This window comes from Zootoca vivipara, chromosome 10 (genome assembly GCF_963506605.1).
Source record: "Zootoca vivipara chromosome 10, rZooViv1.1, whole genome shotgun sequence".
Classification (NCBI taxonomy): domain Eukaryota; kingdom Metazoa; phylum Chordata; class Lepidosauria; order Squamata; family Lacertidae; genus Zootoca; species Zootoca vivipara.
The window spans coordinates 71,788,421-71,814,267 of NC_083285.1; the positions used below are offsets into that span (position 1 = coordinate 71,788,421).

At 46.5% G+C, this 25,847-nt stretch overlaps 2 protein-coding genes across 2 annotated transcripts in view; both read right to left on the reverse strand.

Moving 5' to 3' along the window:
• LOC132592724 (zinc finger protein 883-like) overlaps positions 1-25,847 on the reverse strand; it is a 40,427-nt gene that overhangs the window by 13,927 nt on the left and 653 nt on the right. The window lies entirely within an intron of this gene.
• Positions 1-25,847, reverse strand: LOC118090867 (zinc finger protein 345-like). Its single transcript, XM_060279372.1, has 4 exons — positions 25,356-25,847; positions 22,472-22,598; positions 20,641-21,886; positions 1-2,052 (listed from the first exon to the last, which is right to left on the reverse strand). The coding sequence occupies exons 1-4, from the start codon at positions 25,425-25,427 to the stop codon at positions 825-827; spliced, it is 2,673 nt and encodes an 890-aa protein (XP_060135355.1). The 5' UTR covers positions 25,428-25,847; the 3' UTR covers positions 1-824.

Below are 25,847 nucleotides of genomic sequence, written 5' to 3' on the forward strand. Positions count from 1 at the left end.
TGGAATACAATGGATTTATTAAAAAATAAGCAAGGGTTTCAAGGTAACTTTGTGTACATAAACGTATGGTTTCAAATGTTCCCATTTCTTTTCCTTTTTGTTGCTACTTTACTACAACTGCAACAATGGGGATTATAATGCTATCTCTCTACTACGGATCTAACCAGCCCTGCTCCACAATTGCCACCACTCTCTCATTCCATTCCACTCCACCTTCCCATCGTCTCTACTGAAGAGGCCAGAGACCATCTTGGCTGCAAGTCCTGGGAGATGTGCTCCCTCCTTACAGGCCTTTCCCATTTGGCCTGGGAGGGACCGGACTGACTCCAGCTGCAGAAGCGGAGGGTGCTGAACAGACTCCTGGGCTTAGTGGGTGGGGGTGGGGTTTGTTCCTGTTGGTTTCTTGTATCTTTGTTGTAGATTTTGTTGTGATTTATATGAAAATTGTTCAGTTTGGTTGTGCATTTTTTTTACTTACGGTTTATCACAACTTTTGCTGCGTTGTTTTTATGATTCAATGATTCTATTCAACCGCCTTTTCAAACTCCCAGCCAGTCACCACTCACCCCAGCATTCCAAATTCACGCTATCCCCACCCCTAGCTAACATTAAATCTACTATTACACTGTAGTTACCATTATTACATTATTTTGATACAAACACCAGAAGGTCGCACCCGAACTTTAAGCAGACCCACATGGACGCACATTTTCTGAGAGTCTTGTTAGAGAGCCGGTGTGGTTAAGAGCTCTTCAACAGTGGAACAGACTCTCTTGGAAGATGGTGGTTTCTCTATCCTTGAAGGTCTATAAGCAGAGGTTGGACTAGATGATAATCAGGGTCCCCTCCAACTCTACAATTCTATGATTCTCCCCACTGTGAGTTCTTTGATGGGAAGTGAGATTGGCTCTCTTACTGAAGCTCTTTCCACATTCCAAGCACTGATAGGGCTTCTCTCCTGTATGAATTGCTTGGTGGGAAGTGAGACTTTCCTTCCAGGCAAAGCTCTTTCCACATTCCATGCACTGAAATGGTTTCTCCCCGCTGTGAGTTCTTTGATGAGAAACGAGATTTGAGTTGCGACTGAAGCTCTTTCCACATTCCAAGCACTGATGGGGCTTCTCCCCTGTATGAATTCTCTGATGAGAAGTGAGACTGTCCTTCCACGTGAAACTCTTTCCACATTCCTTGCACTGAAAAGGTTTCTCCCCTGTATGAATTCTTTGATGGGAAACGAGCCTTTCCTTCTGAGTGAAGCTCTTTCCACACTCTAGGCATTGAAATGGTTTCTCCCCACGATGAATTCTCTGATGTTGATGGAAATTTGTGCTTACATTAAAGCTCTTTCCACATTCCATGCAATGATATGGTTTCTCTCCTGTGTGGATTCTTTGATGGGAAGTGAGACTTTCCTTCCGACTGAAGCTCTTTCCACATTCCACACACTGATAGGGTTTCTCCCCTGTATGAATTCTTTGATGGGAAGTGAGATGGGCCCTGTGACTGAAGCTTTTCCCGCATTCCATGCACTGATAGGGTTTCTCCCCTGTATGAATTCTTTGATGGGCTGTGAGGTTGGCCCTTTGGCTGAAGCTCTTTCCACATTCCATGCACTGATAGGGTTTCTCCCCTGTATGAATTCTTTGGTGGAAAGTGAGATTGGCCCTCTGACTGAAGCTCTTTCCGCATTCTAAGCACTGATAGGGTTTCTCACCAGTATGAATTCTTTGATGGGAAATGAGACTCCTCTCCGAATTGAAACTGTTTCCACATTCCATGCACTTGAAAGGTTCCTCCCCTGTGTGAATTCTTCCATGTGAGGTGAGACTTTCCTTCCAACTGAAGCTCTTTCCACATTCCAAGCACTGATAGGGTTTATCTCCTGTATGAATTCTTTGATGGGATGTGAGACTTCTCTTGGAATTAAAGCTGTTTCCACATGCTAAGCACTGATACGGTTTCTCCCCACTGTGAATTCTTTCATGAGAGGTGAGATGGGTGCTCAGACTGAAGCTCTTTCCACATTCCAAGCACTGATATGGTTTCTCTTTGCTGTGATGGGCAGTGAGAGGGCTGGTCAGACTGAAGCTCTTTCCCAACTCAGAATATTCATATGGTTTCTCCAATGTGTGGATGTTGTCATTGCCTCCCGTGTTCTTAATTTCCAGTTCATCGCCACCTGCAACAAAGAGAAATGTATTAGAACCCGAGAAACAGATGGAGACCCCGATTTTTGAACAATACTAATTAACACTTGTGATAGAGGAAGAACTGAAGTGAGTCTTACTATAGGGTTCACTTAATTTGTTGACTGGCATTAACTGATATATTTATGAGGACCTGAGATTTGAAAAGCCTAGCTCTTTCCTGGGATGAAATCTGTTTGACCCCATCAAGGAATCTGCTCCATCTCCAATGACAGTGGTCTCTTAGCTCAACCAAAACCAACAGAAGCAAAGACAGAAACTCCCGACAGAAGCTACTTTGACTTCTGTCCCTTCTCTAAAACCAACAGTTAAAAAGGCCCAGGCAGTTCACACCAGGCTAGTCATTGGAGGAAGAATATTCAAAGACAAAACAGTATTTAGCCCTCCATTTAAGGTGAGCTGTGCAGCATATTAGAATCCCAGATGCTGTAAATGGTGCTGTGGAGTTCCACCAAAATCTGGAAGGTTGATCAAATTGAACTATGTATGGAATTTCCAAACATGTATTATGATCCAACAGGGAGCCTTACGAAGAGAGTCCACGATCCCACAAATCTCCTCCATGACTTCCTTATGCAGAGCTCTCTGGTCAGGATCCAGCAATGCCCATTCGTCATCTGTGAAATGAACAGTGACATCTTCAAAGCACAGGGAACCCTAAAAGAGAAAGAAAAAGGTCCTCCTCTTAGTCAGAATGAAGAACACATTGCTCTGTTCTTTTCTTTTTTCTTTTAAATTTTTTAAAATTAGTTTTCCAATATACCCCCAATAATAGCCAAATTATAACAATAGCAATTAATTCCCAAATTATACAATTATCAAAGTGCCAATCAACTTCCAATTAATACATTTTAGTTAAAGTGACTCCCCACATGATGGTTTGGGTGTTCCATAACCTAATTAATGTCAATTACATTTCACTAATAATAATAATAATCCCTTAGCCAACAGCTACATAATTATTTCCATTTGTGATGTTACAATAGATCAATTTATAAAGCTTCAAGTGAGGAACTGAAACTATTATCTTTATTCTGCCCTGCGTGTGAAAACTGTTATATCCATGGAGATTCCTTCTGTCCATATATGATATTGTCTTTCACTTCCCAGTTGTTGTTTTCTCCTATCATGGCTTGGGATGGAACCGAATCTCGAAGTTTCTCAGAGGTCTTCTCTCTCTGTCCTTTGCGTCGATGTCTTGGAACAGGCAACAGTATGCTAGAAACTATTCTGTCTCACTAGTAAAACAATGTCACAGATCTTCACTATTTCCCCCTCACCCTAGGAAATGGTGGGCAGTTTTCAAACATGCTAAAGATTTAATACTCCTTTCCAACTCCCAGAATCTCTGTAGCCTTATCTCAGCCTCCAAATTCTTTTCCTTACAACAAGAGACATGGCCCAATTGAACTTTATCTTCAAATACCATTCTGTCAGTATCACACACAAATCTCACTCTATTTTCCCTTATCTCTTGTTTTTAAACGGGGGTGAGGGGAATTACTGTCTTTCCAACACAGTCATACTTGAACTTCCCCTCCTCCTCCTTTCTTCATTTCAGATCATACACGGTTTCCATTTTTGCTTGTTCATATCAATATTACTCCAACATCCCTTCCTCACTTGTAAATAGCTATTTATCTTATTTTCCAGAGAGGGTGGCTGAATCATAAATATATAAAAGAAACTTAGAACAAACAAACTGTGGGCTTCCCTCTCCCCAACCGACTCTCACGCCAAAGAAAATCTCAATTCAAACCTTTGATCCATGTAGCTGGTACAGTGGTACCTCGACTTACGAAGACGATCTGTTCCGTGGCCGTCTTCATAAGTCGAGGTTTTTGGATGTCGAAGCACGCAGACGGTGCATGTGCGAAGCATGATTTCGCGCTTCTGCGCATATGCCGACATTCTGCGCATGCGCCAGGAACGCACGGCGAAAAGACTTCCGGGGTTGTCGACTTCGGAAGTTGAAGCGTTTGGATGTCGAGGTATGACTGTATATTCGAAAGTATGTTGTTGCAACCCTTTTCCATCATGTGCTGGTACTTTAAAGCCAATTAAAGATCCAATTAAATGGATCTAGTTACAGGTAGGTAGCTGTGTTGGTCTGCCGTAGTCGAAACAAAATAAAAAAATTCCTTCCAGTAGCACCTTAGAGACCAACTAAGTTTGTCATTGGTATAAGCTTTCGTGTGCATGCACACTTCTTCAGATACATCATGCACATGAAAGCTCATATCAATGACAAATGGAGAACCTCTTCTTCTTAATGGCGGCATAGGAGGGTTTTCGCCAGGCAAAGTGCTTTTGCACTCAGCACCTCCCTGCCTCCCATATTCCATGCAGGAGCAAATGCCAGGTACCAATCAAAGTGCAAGTGAAGCCCATTCCCACCCCTCTCTGGGGGGAATTTGCAAGGATGATTTGCCTTCTGCCATCATTGCATTTTGTTCACCGCTGTTATGGGATGGGGGCTGCCTCCGTTAAGGCAGGTGGGACTGGAAGCCTGCCCTGTAGTTCTCTGTCTGTTCTCTGCTGTGTCGTTTTAATGGGATCCCTTTGCCAGTGCATTTTATTGATGCTTCTTTTAATGTCTCCATGGAATTATTTTATCGTGTATTTTAATGACGGACATTAATCTTAGTGTAAACGGGTGGAACTCCACATTGTTTTCTTCAGATCCTCCCAGCTGCGTAACATCCCCCTTGGCCAGACAGGAGGATTTCCGCTCTTGTTTCCCTGTGTGCCATTCAGGAGGGGGGAACCCTCTTGATACCCTAAAGCCCATTTCAAGAGGCACATGTGGGTACAGGGAGGGGAGGGAAAGCCTCCCAGTGAAACTGATGGGGCTGGTTAGCTGAATCCTGGCCACTGTTTGGTATGGTGTGTAAACTGCATGGAAGCCTATTTTAGCATTCAGTGGTGACTCTAGAAATAAAGCTGCAATGACTTCTAAATCATACTAGCGACATTCAGAATGCAAGCTCAGAGGAGGCAGCTATTTCTTACTCTCAGCACATAAATGAATGACATTTGCAGCCTTGTTTAAGGGCAGCTTTGATGGAAGCCAAGAGGAGAGAGATTTGTTCAGGCCCAGAGGCAACTGGCTGCCCCCCCCCCCGGTGCTCTTTCCCCCTACCTGATCTGGTTCCACAGCCACTGCTTCCCTTCTGCCACCTTGAAAAGATGGATGAGGAGGTCTTGCTGGCATCCTTCTGTCACCTGCAAGAGACAAAGGTGGGTGGGAGGCCATGAGGGCATGCTTTCCTCTGACGTTGAGCACTAGGTATCAAACTACAGGCGGGCCTCTGAAAATGTCTCGTCTGCTGAGCACATTTTGACATTGGGACCCATTTCAAAGGGGCAGGTGGGACCTGTCAACCTGGGAAGGTAACCCATCTGGGAGGTGGAGAACTCTGATCCTAAACCTCCGCTGCTTTGTAGCTATGCTCATTTGTGAGAAAGGCTTCAGGAGTAGTAAAACTTGAGGGGAAATCCATGGCTGCTGCCTTGAAGTAAAGCAGAGTGGGGTCCCTAAGATGGTTGAATAATAATAATAATAATAATAATAATAATAATAATAATATATTATTATTATTATTATTATTATTATTATTTATACCCCGCCCATCTGGCTGGGTTTCCCCAGCCACTCTGGGCGGCTTCCAACAGAAAAATAAAACACAATAATCTATTAAACATTAAAAGCCTCCCTGAACAGGGCTGCCTTCAGATGTCTTCTAAAAGTCTGGTAGTTGTTTTTCTCTTTGACATCTGTTGGGAGGGCGTTCCACAGGGCAGGCGCCACCACCGAGAAGGCCCTCTGCCTAGTTCCCTGCAACTTGGCTTCTCGCAATGAGGGAACCGCCAGAAGGCCCTCGGAGCTGGACCTCAGTGTCCTGGCAGAATGATGGAGGTGGAGACGCTCCTTCAGGTATACTGGACCGAGGCCATTTAGAGCTTTAAAGGTCAGCACCAACACTTGGAAACGTACTGGGAGCCAATGTAGATCTTTCAAGACCAGTGTTATGTGGTCCCGGTGGTCGCTCCCAGTCACCAGTCTAGCTGCCGCATTCTGGATTAGTTGTAGTTTCCGAGTCACCTTCAAAGGTAGCCCCACGTAGAGCGCATTGCAGTAGTCCAAGCGGGAGATAACTAGAGCATGCACCACTCTTGCTAGACAGTCTGCAGGCAGGTAGGGTCTCATCCTGCGTACCCGATGGAGCTGATAGACAGCTGCCCTGGACACAGAATTGACCTGCGCCTCCATGGATAGCTTTGAGTCCAAAATGACTCCCATGCTGCGCACCTGGTCCTTCAGGGGCACAGTTACCCCATTCAGAACCAGGGAATCCTCCTTGTAGACCTGGCACCTTGTAGACCTTCCGACAACTCTTGCAGCCAGGCAGGCTCCAAATGTCTTGCTCTGCTTTCCTTGGCCACATAAGCAAGGCTGAGCGGGGGGTCAGGACCTCCAGACACTCTGCCCTCGCTTGCTCTCCGGGGAAGTTGGTGCTAACACAGCAGTCTGACTTCACCCCCAGGGAAACACTCCATTGACTCTGGAGACAACTCACTTCATATTTTAGCTCTGTAAAAATACTGTACATCTATCTCCCTTCCTTGGAGTTCTTGTTCCCAAGTGCCTTCTCCCAAAAGATGAATAGAATCCACGGATTTGTTTCAAAATCCACAGAATGTCACCAAAGAGCGGGGGACACACACACATTCCTCCTTACCCAGTGGCCTCTCTCTGGTATCCAACGGAGTCCTTTCAGTCTCAGAGGAATCCAGGCCCATTCCTCCAAACAGATCTTTCCCCTGAAAGATCAACAAAGATTCAAAACAGAATGGGGAGAACTATTAGAAAATAAATGGCAGAGGCATCCAATCTCATTCCTTGGGTGCTTTCCAAAAAGGAATGGGTCATTAGTAGGGAATTTTGGGATACTCTCTCTCTCTCATGTTCTGAGCCAGAGGAAAGTCTCTCTCACCTGCTTTCTCTCCTCTGCCTGACTCAGGAGGAAACCTTCGGCCAGGGCCACCGCCTGGGAACTGGTCTCGGCTCCGCATTCCCTCACCCAGCTCTCCATCTCTGGTGGAAAGACAGCCAGGAACTGCTCCAAGATCACTAGATCCAGCATCTCAGTTTTCGTGTGCCTTTCTGGCTTCAGCCATCGATGGTAAAGGTTGTAGAGTCGGCTGCAAACCTCTCGGGGTCCTTTGGCCTCCTGGAAGCAGAACTGCCGGAACTGCTGGCTCTGCACCTCGGAGCGGAGGGCGTCCTCCTCACCCAGGATCTTCTGCACAGAGTTTTCCCAGAATCCCCCACTGCTCCCAGTTTGGATGGCATGGCCTCTTCCTGCTTCAGGACCAACTGAGTGTTGATCATCCATCTGTGCTCTCAGGAAACCTCCAAGTTCTGTCTGTCCGAATTAGAGGTAATAGGAAATTCTACAATGAAAGCACATGGTTGCGTTACAAAACTGACACATTGTCAGGAGAAGGAAAGGATTCCATTAAGAAGCATGTATGAGTCTTGGGAGAGCCAGCTCCTGACTGCGCCACAACCCAGACCATGAGGTTTATTTAAAAAGGAAGGAGAAGGAGGAGAACGAGAAGCAAGTCTCTAGCCCTCCTAGAGGGAAAGTGACCGTGCAAAATGGGCAGGGAAGTGCTGGACTTTCTGAGAGATGAATCAGCCCCAGGAATCACAGCTAAGCTTCTCCAGAGGGCTTTCTGTTCAGTCTCAAAATATCCTCTGAACATCGGAAGGGTTGCATGTCTGAAGGGACACACCCGTGTCAGCCAGGAGTCTGGATAGCAGCCCTGTCTGGTTCATGGGCTGTTGGGGGTGGGGAAATCTTTGCTTCTGATGGAAGGAGAACGGAGGGCCCACTTACATGTGGAGGAGCTCAGCATCGGAAGAGAAGAGGAACCCTGCAGGATCAGGCCAAAGAGGCCCCCCAAGAGTCCAGCCTCCTCTTCCCACAGGGGCCAAACAGGGGCTCCTTAAGGGAAGCCCACCAGCAGGACTGGGGTGCAAGAGCCCCTCTCTCCACCTGCAGCAAGTGGGACTCTGAAGCCTTGCAGCCTCCGACAGGGAGACAGGGCAGAGGAGCCCCCCCCCCCCGGCCACCGCCCTCTCCTCCTGCTCCACCAACTGGCCTCATCCTCTTTCAAAGGCACCTCGGTGGTGCCCATTTCTGCCCCTTACGGGAACCAGTCCCAGGAAGGAAGGACTTTCTTTTATCCGCCTTCAATCTGCCCAAAGTCTCTCTCTCTCTCTCTCTTCTCTCTTTTTTTATTGCATCGGCCAAATTTAATAATAATAAAAAAAAATTTTATTTATACCCCGCCCTCCCCAGTCAAAAACCGGGCTCAGGGCGGAAGAGGAGGCTGGACTCTTGGGGGGGGCCCTTTGGCCTGATCCTGCAGGGTTTCTCTTCTCTTCCGATGCTGAGCTCCTCCACATGCAATTGAAGGTTTTAGCGTGTACAGTATTTCACGTCTGAATGTTTCCGTCCGGCTGCAACCTCTATTCATAAATGAATTGGATTCCCCCCCCCAACGCCTTTTTTCCTCGACGCCAAGACCCTCCCCAAAGGATCCAGCTGCCGTCCTCCTGCCAACTCGCCCCTCCCTCCCCTGCAAGACCCTCCGTGTCCTTCTTTGGGGTCCCCCCTCCCCGCTACACCCTCCCTCCCCCTGCTGCCCTGGGACTCCCCTTCTCCCCAGTGCACCCGGGGGGGGGGAGAGGAGAGGGGAAACTCACCGCGTTCCCAGCCGGCTCCAATTCGCCCAAAGAAACAAAAGCGCCCCTTCCTCGCAGGGAAAGACTGGCGAGGGAGGGGCTTTTGCTCTGGACTTCCTGTCCTCTATAGGAATCCAGCTCGGTTCCTTTTAACCCTTGGCATGCAAGCTGAGCTCGGCAAGCTCCCTCTTTTCTCCCTCTCGAGCGCACCAGGAGCACAGGAGGCTTAGAATCATAGAATCATAGAGTTGGAAGAGACCCCAAGGGCCATCCAGTCCAACCCGCTGCCAAGCAGGAAACACCATCAAAGCATTCCTGACAGATGGCTGTCAAGCCTCTGCTTAAAGACCTCCAAGGAAGGAGACTCCACCACACTCCTTGGCAGCAAATTCCACTGTCGAACAGCTCTTACTGTCAGGAAGTTCTTCCTAATCATAGAATCATAGAGTTGGAAGAGATATAAACATATACGGTATGTATACTGTATTTACATATGTGTATATAGAATCATAGAAACCTAGAGTTGGAAGAGACCACAAGGGCCATCCAGTCCAACCCCCTGCCAAGCAGGAAACACCATCAAAGCATTCTTGACATATGCCTGTCAAGCCTCCGCTTAAAGACCTCCAAAGAAGGAGACTCCACCACACTCCTTAGCAGCAAATTCCACTGCCGAACAGCTCTTACTGTCAGGAAGTTCTTCCTAATGTTTAGGTGGAATCTTTTTTCTTGAAGTTTGAATCCATTGCTCCGTGTCCGCTTCTCTGGAGCAGCAGAAAACAACCTTTCTCCCTCCTCTATATGACATCCTTTTATATATTTGAACATGGCTATCATATCACCCCTTAACCTTCTCTTCTGCAGGCTAAACATACCCAGCTCCCTAAGTCGTTCCTCATAAGGCATCGTTTCCAGGCCTTTGACCATTTTGCTTGCCCTCTTCTGGACATGTTCCAGCTTCTCAGTATCCTTCTTGAACTGTGGTGCCCAGAACTGGACACAGTACTCCAGGTGAGGTCTGACCAGAGCAGAATACAGTGGTACTATTACTTCCCTAGATCTAGATGCTATACTCCTATTGATGCAGCCCAGAATTGCATTGGCTTTTTTGCAGCAGCTTTTTTAGCTGCTGCATCACAAGCAGAGGCTTGTTTGGGGTTTGGGGAGGCGCTGGCTGGGGGCTGGGCTGAGCTTCTCCCTCCCTGGCCCAGAAACAGGAGGAGCAACTTGCAGGAGGAAAGGCTGGACAAGAAGCAGGGAAGCCCCTCTGAGAATCAGGGAATGGAAGAGTTGGAAGAGCCCCCCCCCAAAAAAAGGGCATCAATCGCCCGCAGGGCACGAATCACAGCGCAAGAATCCCCAGCTGAAGCCCCCAACCTCTGCTGCCCCAAACGGGCAACAAACCATAGTCCATCGTTAAAGACAAAGCGTCTCCGCTGCGCATCACCAACCCGTTCCCTCGCGCGCATTCTCTGCCTTTCCCCCACCAAGTCAAGAGAAAAAGACAGCAGCATAGGAGTCATGTTTAGCCTGGAGAAGAGAAGGTTAAGGGGTGATATAATAGCCATGTTCAAATATATGAAAGGATGTCATATAGAGGAGGGAGAAAGGTTGTTTTCTGCTGCTCCAGAGAAGCGGACACGGAGCAATGGATTCAAACTACAAGAAAGAAGATTCCACCTAAACATTAGAAAGAACTTCCTTACAGTAAGAGCTGTTTGACAGTGGAATTTGCTGCCAAGGAGTGTGGTGGAGTCTCCTTCTTTGGAGGTCTTTAAGCAGAGGCTTGACAGGCATATGTCAAGAATGCTTTGATGGTGTTTCCTGCTCGGCAGGGGGTTGGACTGGATGGCCCTTGGGGTCTCTTCCAACTCTAGGATTCTATATCTGCAAAGCCTTGCATTGCATCTGCAAGGGAGGCTCCTCAGCTCAGGACCCTGCGACTCCCCACCGAGCCAGACCCGGGTCTCCAACAGAGGAAAACAGGGAAAAGGCCAATACCCAAGGGAGCAATTCGCTGATAAACGTATCTGTGTCCTGGCTTAATGGGAAAACTTTAGAAATTCATAAGAAATCACTCGCCGCATCCGTCTTCTCGGTTCCAATGGCATTTAGGGCCCAGGGAAGTGAGGTTTTAGGGGAGGGGTCAGGGAGCCCACCATAATCCCCGAGATGCACAGTCACATGTCTGCCTGGCAAGATACAGCCACGGGGTCATGACCGGTGATATTCAATACTTTCCTTTGGGAGTACATGCCAATATTTGATTGACAGGAGCATGCTTGGTTCCCAGGTTCTACCTGAGACCACGCCCTTTCTGTGACAAGCCTATGATGTCTTGATGATGCATCCTGAGATGCATTAGGGGGAACTTTAAAATACGGATGTAACCATGGTTTGGGGGCTTCTGGCTGCTTTGTCTTTGTGGTAGCTGGAAGTCTGGTTGCAACAATAAAGATCAGACCCACAGGCCGCTGTTTTGCTTCTATCTCCTGGCGGAAGTCTCTTGCTTGTGACCCCCGACCAGAACCTATGGGAGTCAAGGTTAGGCAATTGTGGGGTGCTCCAAGGACTCCCTGTTACACCACCCCCTTGGAGGGCTTTTTAAAAAGACAAATTCACGGAGGTGGAGAGAGCTATGGATGGCTAGTACAAGCCACAATGCCTATGCTCTACCTCCACCGAAGGAGGCAGGAAATACTTTTGAATACCAGTTTCTGGAATCCAGAGGAGGGGAAAGGACTCTTGTGCTTGGATCCTGCTCACAAGCTTCCTATTGGGACTTCTGGTTGGCCACTGTGAAGACAGGAGGCTGGACTAGATGAGCCATTGGCCTGATTCTGCAATCTTATCTTAGGTTCTTAATATTATTCTTTTTGCAGATGTAAGGGCCCAGAGAATCCATTTACGTATATTCCTGCGTATAAGACTACTTTTTAACCCCAGAAAATCTTCTCAAAAGTCGGGGGTCGTCTTATACGCCGGGTCGTATTTCTTATATGGCGAGTATATCCCAAACTCTATAATTTAACTGGAAAAGTTGGGGGTTGTCTTATATGCCCAGCAATATATGGCATGTTGACCATTTGCCATGCCCCATGGATTAAGTACATAGTTTCAGATGATGCTATCTAATAATACTAATATATATATATATATATATATATATATATATATATATATATGTAGAGGGTGAATGTTTGTTCCAACGAACCTTTCTCCACAACCGCTTACCCGATCGTCCTCAAATTTGCTCACTGTCAGTGTTTTGAAAAAATATGCCAAAGCTTCTGACCTGCTTTGCCTGGCACAAAAGACTCCACGAAGAGTGTCCTTGCAGAGTATATTCTGCTTTTATTCTTAAAAGCCTTTAACTGCAGAACGACAGACATCAACACCACCAGCTTTCTCCAACCAACCAACCACAACAACAACCAACTAACATCCAGCAAACACCACCAACATATATACAGGTATAATACAATTAGGTGAAAGGTTGCATGAGTCACTGCAGGCTGCTGACTCATGCTGACCCAGCTCCCCAGCATTAAAGAAACAGCGGCCAATTTTTAGCCGTGACACCCCTTCTGTTTCTTTAAATGCAAAAACTCCAACAGAAAACAAAACATGCATATACTATATACATAAACCCAGTTTTGTCATCAATTCCCTATGACATGTTGCTGGCAAAGGCTTGGTAAACAAATCAGCAATATTATCTTGTGTTTGACAATACTCCAATTTGATTAACCCATTCTGTACACAATCTCTAACATTTGCATAACGGATGGCAATATGTTTCGATGCGGATTTCATTATTTCTGAGCCCGCTAATGCAATGCATGATTGACTATCTTCATACACTTGGATAGGCAAATCTATTTTACAATCTAGATCTTTTAGAATCTGTATAAACCACACAATTTCATTGCATGCTAGCGACAGGCTCCCATATTCTGCGTCACAGGATGAAGTTGCTACAAATCCTTGTTTCTTCGAACGCCATCCAATTATGGAATTTGCAAACATCACAACCATTCCACTTGTAGATTTTCTGGTAGTTACGCAGCTCCCCCAGTCTGCATCAACAAATACTTCTAGCCTCTCATCTTGTGTACTAGATATCTTTAAACATACACTTGATGTCCCCTTTAGATATCGAATAAGCCTTTTCAAACCACACCAATCAACAGTACTGGGTTTAGATACACGTTGGCTCAGAACATTTGTAGCACATGCGATGTCTGGCCTTGACCACTGGCTTAAATACAGCAATGATCCTATTTTTGAGCGATACAACTCAGGCTGATCAAATTCATCATCACACACTATCTTTGTGAAATCTGGTATCATGGGAGTTTGAACTGGTTTGCAGTTTTCCATACCAAACTGCTCTATCAGATGATTAATTTTCTCTTTCTGGCTCAATAGAAAGCTTCCATCAGCTTCTCGCCTTACTTCTACTCCCAAGTAATTGCTTACAGGCCCCAAGGCTTTAAGCTTAAACCTCTTTTCCAGCTGACTAGTGAGCTTCTGGATTTCATCTGTGGAACTCCCTGCTACAAGCAAATCATCTACAAAGACTAAGAGCATTAGATATTTGTTGCCTGTCCCCTTGGTGTACAGGCATGGATCAGCCACACTCTTTTTAAAACCTAGTTTTACAAGGGCTTCATTTAAACATTGGTTCCAACATCTTCCACTTTGTTTGAGTCCATAAACAGCCTTTTTTAAACGCCAGACTGCACCATTCCTCTCTTCAAAACCTGGGGGTTGTTTCATTAACACTTCATGGTCTAAATTTGCATGCAAATATGCAGCATCAACATCAAAATGGTGGACTGCTAGTTTTCTTACAGCAGCAATGGAAAGCATTAAACGAAAAGTTTCACTCCTTAAAGTGGGAGAAAACACTTCGTCATAGCTCTCCCCTTTAATCTGAGTGAACCCTCTGGCTACTAATCTGGCTCTGAAACGTGGCTCCCCCGATGCAAGGGTTTTTCTTTTGTAGACCCACTTGCATGACACCACTCTGCCACCAGGTGGCGGCACTATGACCTCAAACACTTTGTTACGTTTAAAAGAGTCCATTTCTTCTTTCATAGCTTGTTGCCACAAAGCACGTTCCCCAGGGGGTAAGTTTAAGACTTCATCATAACTTTGTGGCTCTACACAATTCATATTACATGCTCTCACTCCTAAGGTCAAACGCTGAGGAGGTACACCCTTGTTTGAACGCTGAGAACGTCTAGGCAAAATTACTTCTTCCTGCTCACTTATCTCTGGCTCTTCTTCCTCTGCCTCTGGAGAAGAAGTATCATCTATTGTCACATCTTTTGGGGAAATCTGTGCCTCCTCCTCATCCTGCTCCTGTGTTGCCAATGGCTGAGAAGAAACCTCCTCTCTTACTTGCAGGGGCAGTAGGCAATCTGGGTTCGCGTGGATCATGGTCCACCTGTCCTGGTCAGCGAAGTCTGCACTTCGTGACAGAACCACGCGTCCTGGGCGTAAACTGAAACGCCACCCTTTGCCATAGGACTGATATCCTACAAAACGCAGTCTCTGTGCTCTAGCGCTCCCTTTTTGGCGCTGAGCTTTGGGGATATTTACATGTGCCCAAGAACCCCAGTTATGGAGCATCGTCCACTCTGGTTCTTTCCCAAACAACACACGATAAGGAATATCCTTTATAGAGCTAGACCAGGTTCTATTAATCAGGAAGTTCGCTGTGAGAAAAGCTTCACCCCACAGCCTATGGTTGTGACCTAATCCTGCATCCACTAGCAGACAGTCCTTTACTGATTGTATTACAGCCCCACGTCTTTCACACAGACCATTTTCTGCAGGACTATAAGGGTTAGTTAAACGATGAGTGATCCCCTTACGTCTCAACCATGCCCCAAACTGTTTATTCAAAAATTCCCCGCCCCTATCTGTTTGCAACTGCACAACAGGGCGATTGAAGAGCCTTTCAGCTTGGGCAACCCATTCTCTGAATGTGGGGAAACACTCTGACTTCTGTTTTAGCAAAAACAGCCAACTAAAACGTGATTTATCATCTATCACCAGAAAAGCGTATCTGGCGCCCCCTTCAGTCTTCTGTGGAAAAGGGCCTATCACGTCACAATGGACAAGTTCTAAAACCTCTTTAGATACTCTGTCACTTTTAGAAGCCACAGGCTTCCTCTTAGATTTGGCCATTTTGCATACATTGCAGTCTAAAAAACAGTTACAGCTTTTTACTTTTAGGTTCTTGCACACCTTTTGCATCTCTGAAAGCACACGAAAATTTGCATGACCCAGTTTCCTATGTAGTTCATGTATACACCCCTTATGAACTGGCAAATTCTCTTGAACCACCTGGGCTGCTTTAACAGGCTTGTCTTGCATTACATACAGCCCATTTTCTATCTTTGCATGGCCACATACCTGAGTTCCTTTCTTTATCAGACAACCATCCTGCGTGAACTCAACACTATACCCTGCTTTAATCAAACAACTTACAGACAGTAAACAATAGTCCAAACTGCTTACAAACAGAGTCTCTGGCAGAGTAGTGTTCAAACACTGCAGGAAACATGTTCCCTGGCCATTAATCTTGCTTTTATGACCATCAGCAAGATAGATAGAGTCTTTTCCATCGACTGGCTTTCCCAGGGTCTTAAAGTCCTTCCGTTTGTTGCAGATTATGCTGCTGCTGCCAGAGTCCAGCAACCACGTTCCTCGAGGTATCTTCCTCTCCTCTCGAGAAAATGCAGAAACAAACTGAGCAGAACGCGTGTTCCTCTTCCCTGAAGAGAGCCCCTTCTGCTTACGTTTCTGTGTCGATTGCTGTCTCTGCTCCACGTCGTCTCCTGGAAGTCTTGCCCTGCATTGACGCTGGAGATGCCCTGGTTGGTTGCATCTAAAACACCTCCTCACTGCCATGGCCAAGTCCAAATCTTGACTTTGCTCCTTTGGCAGATTCTGCTGCTGGCCCCCTCGGCTGTAACTCCTCCTCTCTTGGAGTTCAGCCTGTCTATCTGACCTTCTCTCTGCTTCCTCGGTCAATCTTCCAACCACATACTCAAGGGTCAGATCTCTGGGACGCATACTCTCCATGCTGTTAATCACGGGCATCCAGCTATCAGGCAAACTCGAAAGAATAATGTATGTTTGATCAGTTTCATCATAACGCTTACCTCTCTGCTGTAGTTGTAGAAACAGAGATTTCAGCGTTTGAAGATGAGTTGCCAAACTCTCACCTTCTTTCATAACAGTCCTGAACAGCCTTCTGGTCAGAGAAATGATGGTTCCAGCAGTTTCTCTGACATGCACTGCCCTTAATAAATTCCAGCACTCAAACGCTGTGCTGGCATTCACAACATGTAGTAACTGGGAGTTGCTCAAACACAGCATAATTTGGGTACGAGCCCTTTCATCCAGTCGTTTTTTATCAGCAGAGTCCCATCTTGAAACCTCAGTCTCAACACAGTCCCATAGTCCATCTCTCCTTAGCAACAACTCCATTCTTATTGACCAACTCAGCCAGTTGCTTTCTGAGAGAAGTTCAAAAGGAATGCCTCCCCCAATATTTACAACTTGGGAAGACTGGAAATCTGCCATCTCTGCTGGTGCTTGCTGAGCCCCTTCAGAAGGGCCTCCAGCAATCTCTCCAGACTCTTTCTTTAGAGTCTGACTGGATGGTCCTGGCTGGCACTCACCGGCTTCTAGCTGCTGCCTCTGTTGACCCTCAGGTTCCACCTGGCTCTGCAACCAATGTAGCCGCTCTGTGAGTCGCCTGCTGCGGTCCTGTAGTGAGTCAAGCTGCTCCAGTAGCCCATGCTGGGTGCCTTCCTGCTGCTCCAGCGTCGCTGCAGACAGTTACAGCTTGTCACCAACTGCTCCAACGCACAGCCACTGGCTCAATGCACCACCAGGACTCACCAGCTCCCTGCTGAGATGCTGTTAGTCGTTTTGCACTCTGCACATGCTCAGAAACACTGGGCCCATAACCTGTCAGTGTTTTGAAAAAATATGCCAAAGCTTCTGACCTGCTTTGCCTGGCACAAAAGACTCCACGAAGAGTGTCCTTGCAGAGTATATTCTGCTTTTATTCTTAAAAGCCTTTAACTGCAGAACGACAGACATCAACACCACCAGCTTTCTCCAACCAACCAACCACAACAACAACCAACTAACATCCAGCAAACACCACCAACATATATACAGGTATAATACAATTAGGTGAAAGGTTGCATGAGTCACTGCAGGCTGCTGACTCATGCTGACCCAGCTCCCCAGCATTAAAGAAACAGCGGCCAATTTTTAGCCGTGACAACATCGGGAGCACATGTGAGAGTGTCTCTATCCACGTACATTGTCCATACACACACCTTGGACAGGTAGAAACCCGGATTTGTATACAAAAAAATTGCTCCCTCCAGTGGACATCCAACAAACAACATCCAACATACTGCCAAAATCCCGCCCACTCCCCATCCACCCCACCAAACAAAATCAAACATACACTCAAAATCCCGCCCACTGGCAAAATGACGGCCACTCTCCATCCACCCCACCATCCCGGGACATAGCCCACCCCGGAGAACAGACCTCTGCCAGGGACCAGGCCACCCCAACAGTAGCCCATTCCCCAAAGACCCCTCTCACTAGGGAGGTACCTACCCCAGAGATCCCCTCTCTCTCTAGAGATCCCCCCATAGGTCTCGGCCTTCACCATCCTACCCGATCCACAATCCGTGCCCTCCGTGGAGATCTCCGCACCGACACAAAACAGCTCAGTGGGGCCTACAGGGGAGTCTGAAGGGGGACTCTGAGGGCCTATTTCACAGACTAAGCCACAGCAACGCGTGGCAGGGCCAGCTAGTAGTAATAACAACAACCTAACTGGCTGGGTTTCCGCACAATAGATTTCTACATGCTAGTATTCTCCCCCCCCCCCAAAAAATGGCAATGTCAAACACTGTCTAAACATATGTTTCAACAAGGCATTCTCCTAATTGCAACAACATGTTGTCACCACTAGAACATGTTTATGCTATCATAATGGATAAAATCTAAATAAAATCTTTTGTTGTATGAGACATTGTTTATAATCTAATGACACATTAGATATTGAGGCTGGAACATTTTCCCATTGTTTAATTGAGATGGGGCCATTAGTTCTTTATTCCATTCATTTTTCAAAGTCTGAGAGTTAAATTGATTAATTGACACTAAACATCTATAAAAAGGAATACAGTAACTGTTTTTTTAGCCTCTAAGAATTCGATTCGATCAAGTGTTTGAGTATCTCAGGCATCTTGGATGTGACAAAAGCTGCTGGTCCAAATACAGATGTTAGCAGATGTTGCATATATGGGAGGATATACATGACATATCCTCCCTAAAAAGGATATAATAAACCATCTGGGGCAAAACCAGGTTATTCATTGCTCCAAACTTTGGACCTCTGGCTATTTGCTGGGGAAAGCCTGCCTGCCTCTTCTTCAGGGCAACTCCCTTCCCTCTGCCCCAGTCTGAGGGCAACGTTGTTGTTGTTTAGTCGTTTAGTCGTGTCCGACTCTTCATGACCCCATGGACCATAGCACGCCAGGCACTCCTGTCTTCCACTGCCTCCCACAGTTTGGTCAAACTCATGTTCGTAGCTTCGAGAACACTGTCCAACCATCTCATCCTCTGTCGTCCCCTTCTCCTACAGTAGTACACTCCATCTTTCCCAACATCAGGGTCTTTTCCAGGGAGTCTTCTCTTCTCGTGAGGTGGCCAAAGTCTTGGAGCCTCAGCTTCAGGATCTGTCCTTCCAGTGAGCACTCAGGGCTGATTTCCTTCAGAATGGATAGGTTTGATCTTCTTGCAGTCCATGGGACTCTCAAGAGTCTCTTCCAGCACCATAATTCAAAAGCATCAATTCTTCGGCGATCAGCCTTCTTGATGGTCCAGCTCTCACTTCCATACATCACTACTGGGAAAACCATAGCTTTAACTATACAGACCTTTGTCGGCAAGGTGATGTCTCTGCTTTTTAAGATGCTGTCTAGGTTTGTCATTGCTTTTCTCCCAAGAAGCAGGCGTCTTTTAATTTTGTGACTGCTGTCACCATCTGCAGTGATCAAGGAGCCCAAGAAAGTAAAATCTCTCACTGCCTCCATTTCTTCACCTTCTATTTGCCAGGAGGTGATGGGACCAGTGGCCATGATCTTGGTTTTTTTTATGTTGAGCTTCAGACCATATTTTGCGCTCTCCTCTTTTACCCTCATTAAAAGGTTCTTTAATTCCTCCTCACTTTCTGCCATCAAGGTTGTGTCATCAGCATATCATCTGAGGTTGTTGATATTTCTTCCAGCAATCTTAATTCCGGCTTGAGATTCAACCAGTCCAGCCTTTTGCATGATGAAATCTGCATATAAGTTAAATAAGCAGGGAGACAATATACAACCTTGTCGTACTCCTTTCCCAATTTTGAACCAATCAGTTGTTCCATATCCAGTTCTAACTGTAGCTTCTTGTCCCACATAGAGATTTCTCAGGAGACAGATGAGATGATCAGGCACTCCCATTTCTTTAAGAACTTGCCATAGTTTGCTGTGGTCGACACAGAAGTATATGTCTTTCTGGAACTCTCTAGCTTTTTCCATAATCCAGCGCATGTTTGCAATTTGGTCTCTGGTTCCTCTGCCCCTTCGAAATCCAGCTTGCACTTCTGGGAGTTCTCGGTCCACATACTGCCTAAGCCTGCCTTGTAGAATTTTAAGCATAACCTTGCTAGCGTGTGAAATGAGCGCAATTGTGCGGTAGTTGGAGCATTCTTTGGCACTGCCCTTCTTTGGGATTGGGATGTAGACTGATCTTCAATCCTCTGGCCACTGCTGAGTTTTCCAAACTTGCTGGCATAGTTCCAGCCCCGCGCACATCCCGCCTCCTGGTCCCCAAAGCAACAGCTGCTTTGGCAAGGCCAGCCCAGTCAAGCAGGAGGTGGGTTAGCTGCCCAAGCCCGGAAGCAGCTAGACAATGCAGGCTGTAGGAGAGACAGAAGTTTTGCTGAGCAGATAACCATTTAATATTTTTTTTGCTTCGGGGGGGGGAGGCAGCTGCCCCCCTGCCCCTCGCTGGGTACGCCCATGGGTGTTGCACATTTTCAGCCTGGAGAAGAAGAATAGAATCATAGAGTTGGAAGAGACCACAAGGGCCATCCAGTCCAACCCCCTGCCAATCAGGAAACACCATCAAAGCATTCTTGACATATGCCTGTCAAGCCTCTGCTTAGAGACCTCCCAAGAAGGAGACTCCACCACACTCCTTGGCAGCAAATTCCACTGTCGAACAGCTCTTACTGTCAGGAAGTTCTTCCTAATGTTTAGGTGGAATCTTCTTTCTTGTAGCTTGAATCCATTGCTCCGTGTCCACTTTTCTGGAGACAGAGAGGAGACCTGGCGTAGTCACATGGGAGTGGAGCATGTGAAGTTGAGCCTGAACCAATGCCTTCAAATTACAAGAAAGGAGATTCCAACAAAACATCAGAAAGAACTTTTTGGCGGTAAGAGCTTTTCAACAGTGAAACAGATTCATTGAGAAGGTAGCAGCCTCTCCCCTCTGGGTATGTCCCCTGTATGAATTCTTTGATGGGCAGTGAAGCTTTCCTTCCAGGTGAAACTCTTCCCACATTCCAAGCACTTATAGGGTTTCTTCCCTGTATGAATTCTTTGATGGGCAGTGAGATTGGTCCTTTGACAAAAGCTCTTTCCACATTCCAAGCACTGATAGGGCTTCTCCCCTCTATGAATTCTTTGATGGGCAGGAAGACTGTCCTTCCGACTGAAGCTCTTCCCACATTCCAAGCACTGATAGGGTTTCTCCCCTGTATGAATGCTTTGATGGGAAATGAAGCTTTCTTTCCATCTGAAGCTCTTTCCACATTCCAGGCATTGATAGGGTTTCTCTCCTGTATGTATTTTTTTATGGGAAGTGAGACTTTTCTTCCTGGTGAAAATCTTTCCACATACCAAGCACTGATGTGGTTTCTCACCTGTATGAATATTTTGATGGGAGGTGAGACTGTTCTTCCGAGTGAAGTTTTTCCCACATTCCAAGCATTGGTAGGGTTTCTCCCCTGTATGAATTCTTTGATGGGAAGTGAAATGGTCCCTCTTATAAAAGCTCTTTCCACATTCCAAGCACTGATATAGTTTCTCCCCTGTATGAATTCTTTGATGGGAAGTGAAGCTTCTCCTCCTGATGAACTTCTTCCCACATTCCCAGCATTGAAAGGGTTTCTCTCCTGTATGAATTCTTTGGTGGATCGTGAGACTTTTATTTGTGGTGAACATCTTTCCACATTCCAAGCACTGGTGTGAGTTCTCTCCTGTATGAATTCTTTGATGGGAAGTGAGACTGTCTTTCCGACCAAAGCTCTTTCCACATTCCAAGCACTGATAGGGTTTCTGTCCTGTATGAATTCTCTGATGGGAAGTCAAATGGGCCTTCCTACTGAAGCTCTTTCCACATTCCAAGCACTGATACGGTTTCCCCCCTGTATGAATTCTTTGATGAGAAATGAAATGGGCCGTTTTACTGAAGCTCTTTCCACATTCCAAGCACTGATAGGGTTTCTCTCCTGTATGAATGAGTTGATGGAAAATAAGACATTGCTTTGTGGTTAAAATCTTTCCACATTCCAAGCACTGATATGGTTTCTCCCCACTGTGAATCCTTTGATGGGAAGTGAGATGAGTGACCAGGCTGAAGCTTTTCCCACATTCGAAGTACTCATAAGGTTTTTCTCCGCTTTGAATTCCTAGAATGGAAGTGAGAGGGCCGCTCTGGCTAAAGTTGTCTCTACATTCCAAATATGGATATGGCATCTCCTCTGTGTGGCTTTTCTCACAGCCTCCCCTGTTCTTAAGTTCCATTTCCTCGCCACCTGTAACAAAGAGGGAAATGGATCTGAACCCGAGAAACAAATTGGGACCCCAATTAGTGAACAATACTGATTAACATTTGTGATAGAGGAAGAACTGAAGGGAGTTAGATGTGAGAACTTTCTAGATTGTTCCCTGCCCTTGGCATGAACTGAAATATCTATGAGAACCTGAGACTTGAAAAGCTCGTCTCTTTTCCGAGATGGATTTGGTTTGGCCCAATCATGGAATCTGCTCCATCTCAATGTCAATAGTCTCTTTGGTCAGCCGAATACCAATAGAGGGTAAAAACAAAAACAAAAGAACCTGACAGAAGCTAATTCAACTTCCCTCACTACTCTGAAGCCTTTATTTTGAAAGGCCTGAGCAATTCAGAGCAACCTGGCCATGGTTTCAAAGGCATAAACGGAGGAAGAATAGTCACAGAGAAAGCATCAACCTCCGTTCAAGGTGAGCTGTGAGGGGTGTTAGAAGCCTAGATTTTTGCAAGCTGAGCTGTTGAGTTCCGCCAAAATCTCTGAGCTTCATCACATACAGATATTTATGTAATTTCCAAACAGATTTTATGATCCAACAGGGAGGCTTACTGAGAGAAGCCAGGATCTCACGATTCTCCTCCATGACTTCCTTATGCAGAGCTCTCTGGCCAGGATCCAGCAATGCCCACTCCTCATCTGTGAAATGAACAGCGACATCTTCAAAGCACCGTGAACCCTAAAAGAAATAGATAAAAGTCCTCCTCTTAGACTGCCTAAAAGATACACATCATTGCTCTGTTGTTTTCTGCCTGTTCTTTGCTGTGTCTTTTAATTGGGTTGTTTTGTGGATGCGTCTTTTAATGCCTTAATGGAATTACTTTATTGTGTATTTTAATGATGGGCTTCAAACTTTGTGTAAATGGGTAGAACTCAATATTGTGTTATTCAGATCCTTCCAACTGTGCAAGCTTTCCCATTTGCCAGGCAAAAGGGTCCCCACTCTGCTCTCTCATGTGATGTTCGGGGTGGGACCTCAAAGGGATAGGAAGAAGTGGGATGGGGAGAAGCCCCCGAGTGCAACTGATGGGGCTCTTGAAGTGAATCCTGACCATTGCTCAGTATGGTTTGTCAGCTGTGTAGAAGTCTACTTTAGCATTCAGTGCTTAGAAAGAAAACTCATCGACACTTCTGGGTTTGAGGAATGGCAGAATGAAGTCTTCTCTTCTGGCTCGTGACTGGCAGAGATAATTATGCCGTGATAAGAGACGGTCAGGTTGTTAATCTGGCCCTCTAACCTTGCTTAGGGTAAGGGATGGTCAAAGAGCAGACGCCTCAGATGTTCTGAGAGACATCCGTCATCCTACCGGGAAAAGATAAAATCTCCGGGTTGGTGGCGGAGGTGATGGACAGAAGAGGAAGGGGCCTGTGTGAGAGAGGGATTTTCCCACGGTGAGAGGCTGAGAAAGGAGGAAGCCTGCCATGTGGGAGAGGGGAGGATGAAATTCTCAGTATGTGGATCAAAGATTAAGATAAAATGAGAACTATATATGTGTTTTGTTGGGATTGTTGTTATGATAGTGGTTGCATATTTTATTTTCTCTCTCTTTTTTCTTTCTTTTCTTAATATTGTTCTTTATTATTATTTCTACATCAGTTTGTTTCTTATTGCATATGTTGAAATCCTCTATCTATCATCTATCTGGACCGTCTAGAGGGGTTGGGAGCTGGGGGCACTGTCCTACAGTGGTTCCGCTCCTCCCTCCTGGGCCGTGTGCAGAGAGTGGGGGGGATGAGTGTTCAGACCCCTGGGCTCTCACTTGTGGGGTGCCTCAGGGCTCTGTCCTCTCCCCCATGCTTTTTAACATCTACATGCAGCCGCTGGGAGAGATCATCAGGGGGTTTGGGCTGGGTGTCCATCAGTATGCTGATGATACCCAGCTCTACCTCTCGTTTAAATCAGAACCAGTGAAGGCAGTGAAGGTCTTGTGTGAGTGCCTGGAGGCAGTTGGAGGATGGATGACGGCTAACAGATTGAGATTGAATCCTGACAAGACAGAAGTACTGTTTGTGGGGGACAGGAGGCGGGCAGGTGTGGAGGACTCCCTGGTCCTGAATGGGGTAACTGTGCCCCTGAAGGACCAGGTGCGCAGCCTGGGAGTCATTTTGGATTCACAGCTGTCCATGGAGGCGCAGGTCAATTCTGTGTCCAGGGCAGCTGTTTATCAGCTCCATCTGGTACGCAGGATGAGACCCTACCTGCCCATGAACTGTCTCGCCAGAGTGGTGCATGCTCTAGTTATCTCTCGCTTGGACTACTGCAATGCGCTCTACGTGGGGCTACCTTTGAAGGTGACCCGGAAACTACAACTAATCAAGAATGCGGCAGCTAGACTGGTGACTGGGAGCGGCCGCCGAGATCACATAACACCGGTCCTGAAAGACCTACATTGGCTCCCAGTACGTTTCCGAGCACAATTCAAAGTGTTGGTGTTGACCTTTAAAGCCCTAAACGGCCTTGGTCCAGTATACCTGAAGGAGCGTCTCCAGCCCCATCGTTCTGCCCGGACACTGAGGTCCAGCACCGAGGGCCTTCTGGTGGTTCCCTCGCTACGAGAAGCCAAGTTACAGGGAACTAGGCAGAGGGCCTTCTCAGTGGTGGCGCCTGCCCTGTGGAACGCCCTCCCAACAGATGTCAAAGAGGAAAACAACTACCAGACTTTTAGAAGACATCTGAAGGCAGCCCTGTTCAGGGAGGCTTTTACTGTTTAATAGACTATTGTGTTTTATTTTTCTGTTGGAAGCCGCCCAGAGTGGCTGGGGAAACCCAGCCAGATGGGCGGGGTATAAATAATAATAATAATAACAACAACAATATATTACTATTATATCTATCTATCATCTATCTATCTATATCATCTATACAGTCATACCTCGACATCCGAACGCTTCGACTTCCGAAGGTTTCGACTTCTGAAGTCGAGAACCCTGGAAGTCTTTTCACCACATGCGCCAGGTGCGCGCGGTCTGCACCTGCGCAAAGCTGCACGCACGGTTGGCGCATGCACAGAAGCGCGGAATCGCACTTTGCGCATGCGCACAAGCGGCGCTTTGACATCCGGAAACCTCGACTTACGAAGACGGCCGCAGAACGGATCGTCTTCGTAAGTCGAGGTACCACTGTATATCTGCAATGACTGAGAAATCATACTAGCGACATTCAAGAGGCGAGTTAAGGTGAGGTGGCTGTTCTAGATCAATCTAGAAATAAAATTATAATGACTGATAAATCAGACTAGCGACATTCAAAAGGCAAGTTAAGGCAAGGTGGCTGATCCTTATTCTCTGCACATTAACCTTCTCAAATGGCATTTCCAGCCTTTTTAAGGGTGGTTTTGACAGAAGCCCAGAGGAGGAGAGAGATTTGTTTGGGTCTGGAGGGACCCTGGCTGCCCCACCCCTCAGCCCCCTTCCCCACAATGCTCTTTCCTTCTACCTGATCTGCTTCCACAGCCATTGCTTCTCCTTCACCACCAGGTAAAGATGCAGGAGGAGGTTTTGCTGACATCACCTGGTCACCTGCGGGAGACAGAAGTAAGTGGGAAGCCAAGAGGGAATGCTCACCTGAGAGGTTCAGCAGTGCCTCTCTAACTCCAGCTGGCCCTTCACAAAAGTCTCACTCACCAAGGGCATGTTGACCTTTGCACCCATTTCATATTATAGTTTTGTAAAAATACATCTCCCCTCCTTGGGGCTCTGGGCCCCACTTGTCTTTCCAAAAACAAAAAAGATTAAAAGATTAAAAGAAACCACAAATTAGATTCAAGATTCACAGAATGCGACCAAACAGAGAAAATCTACTTCCTCCTTACCCAGTGGCCAATCTCTGGTGTCGCACAGAGTCCTCTCTGTCTCAGAGGAATCCAGGCCCAATCCTGCAAACAGATCCTTTTCCTGAAAGAGAAACAAGGATTAAAAACAGAAAAGG

Coding starts and splice junctions, on each gene's coding strand:
- LOC118090867 (XM_060279372.1), bottom strand. CDS start 25,427: ATGTCAGCAAAACCTCCTCCTGCATCTTTACCTGGTGGTGAAGGAGAA. Junction 22,599..25,355: donor TGGCTGTGGAAGCAGATCAG/GTAGAAGGAAAG, acceptor TATTTCTTTTAG/GGTTCACGGTGCTTTGAAGA. Junction 21,887..22,471: donor TGAGATCCTGGCTTCTCTCA/GTAAGCCTCCCT, acceptor TCTTTGTTACAG/GTGGCGAGGAAATGGAACTT.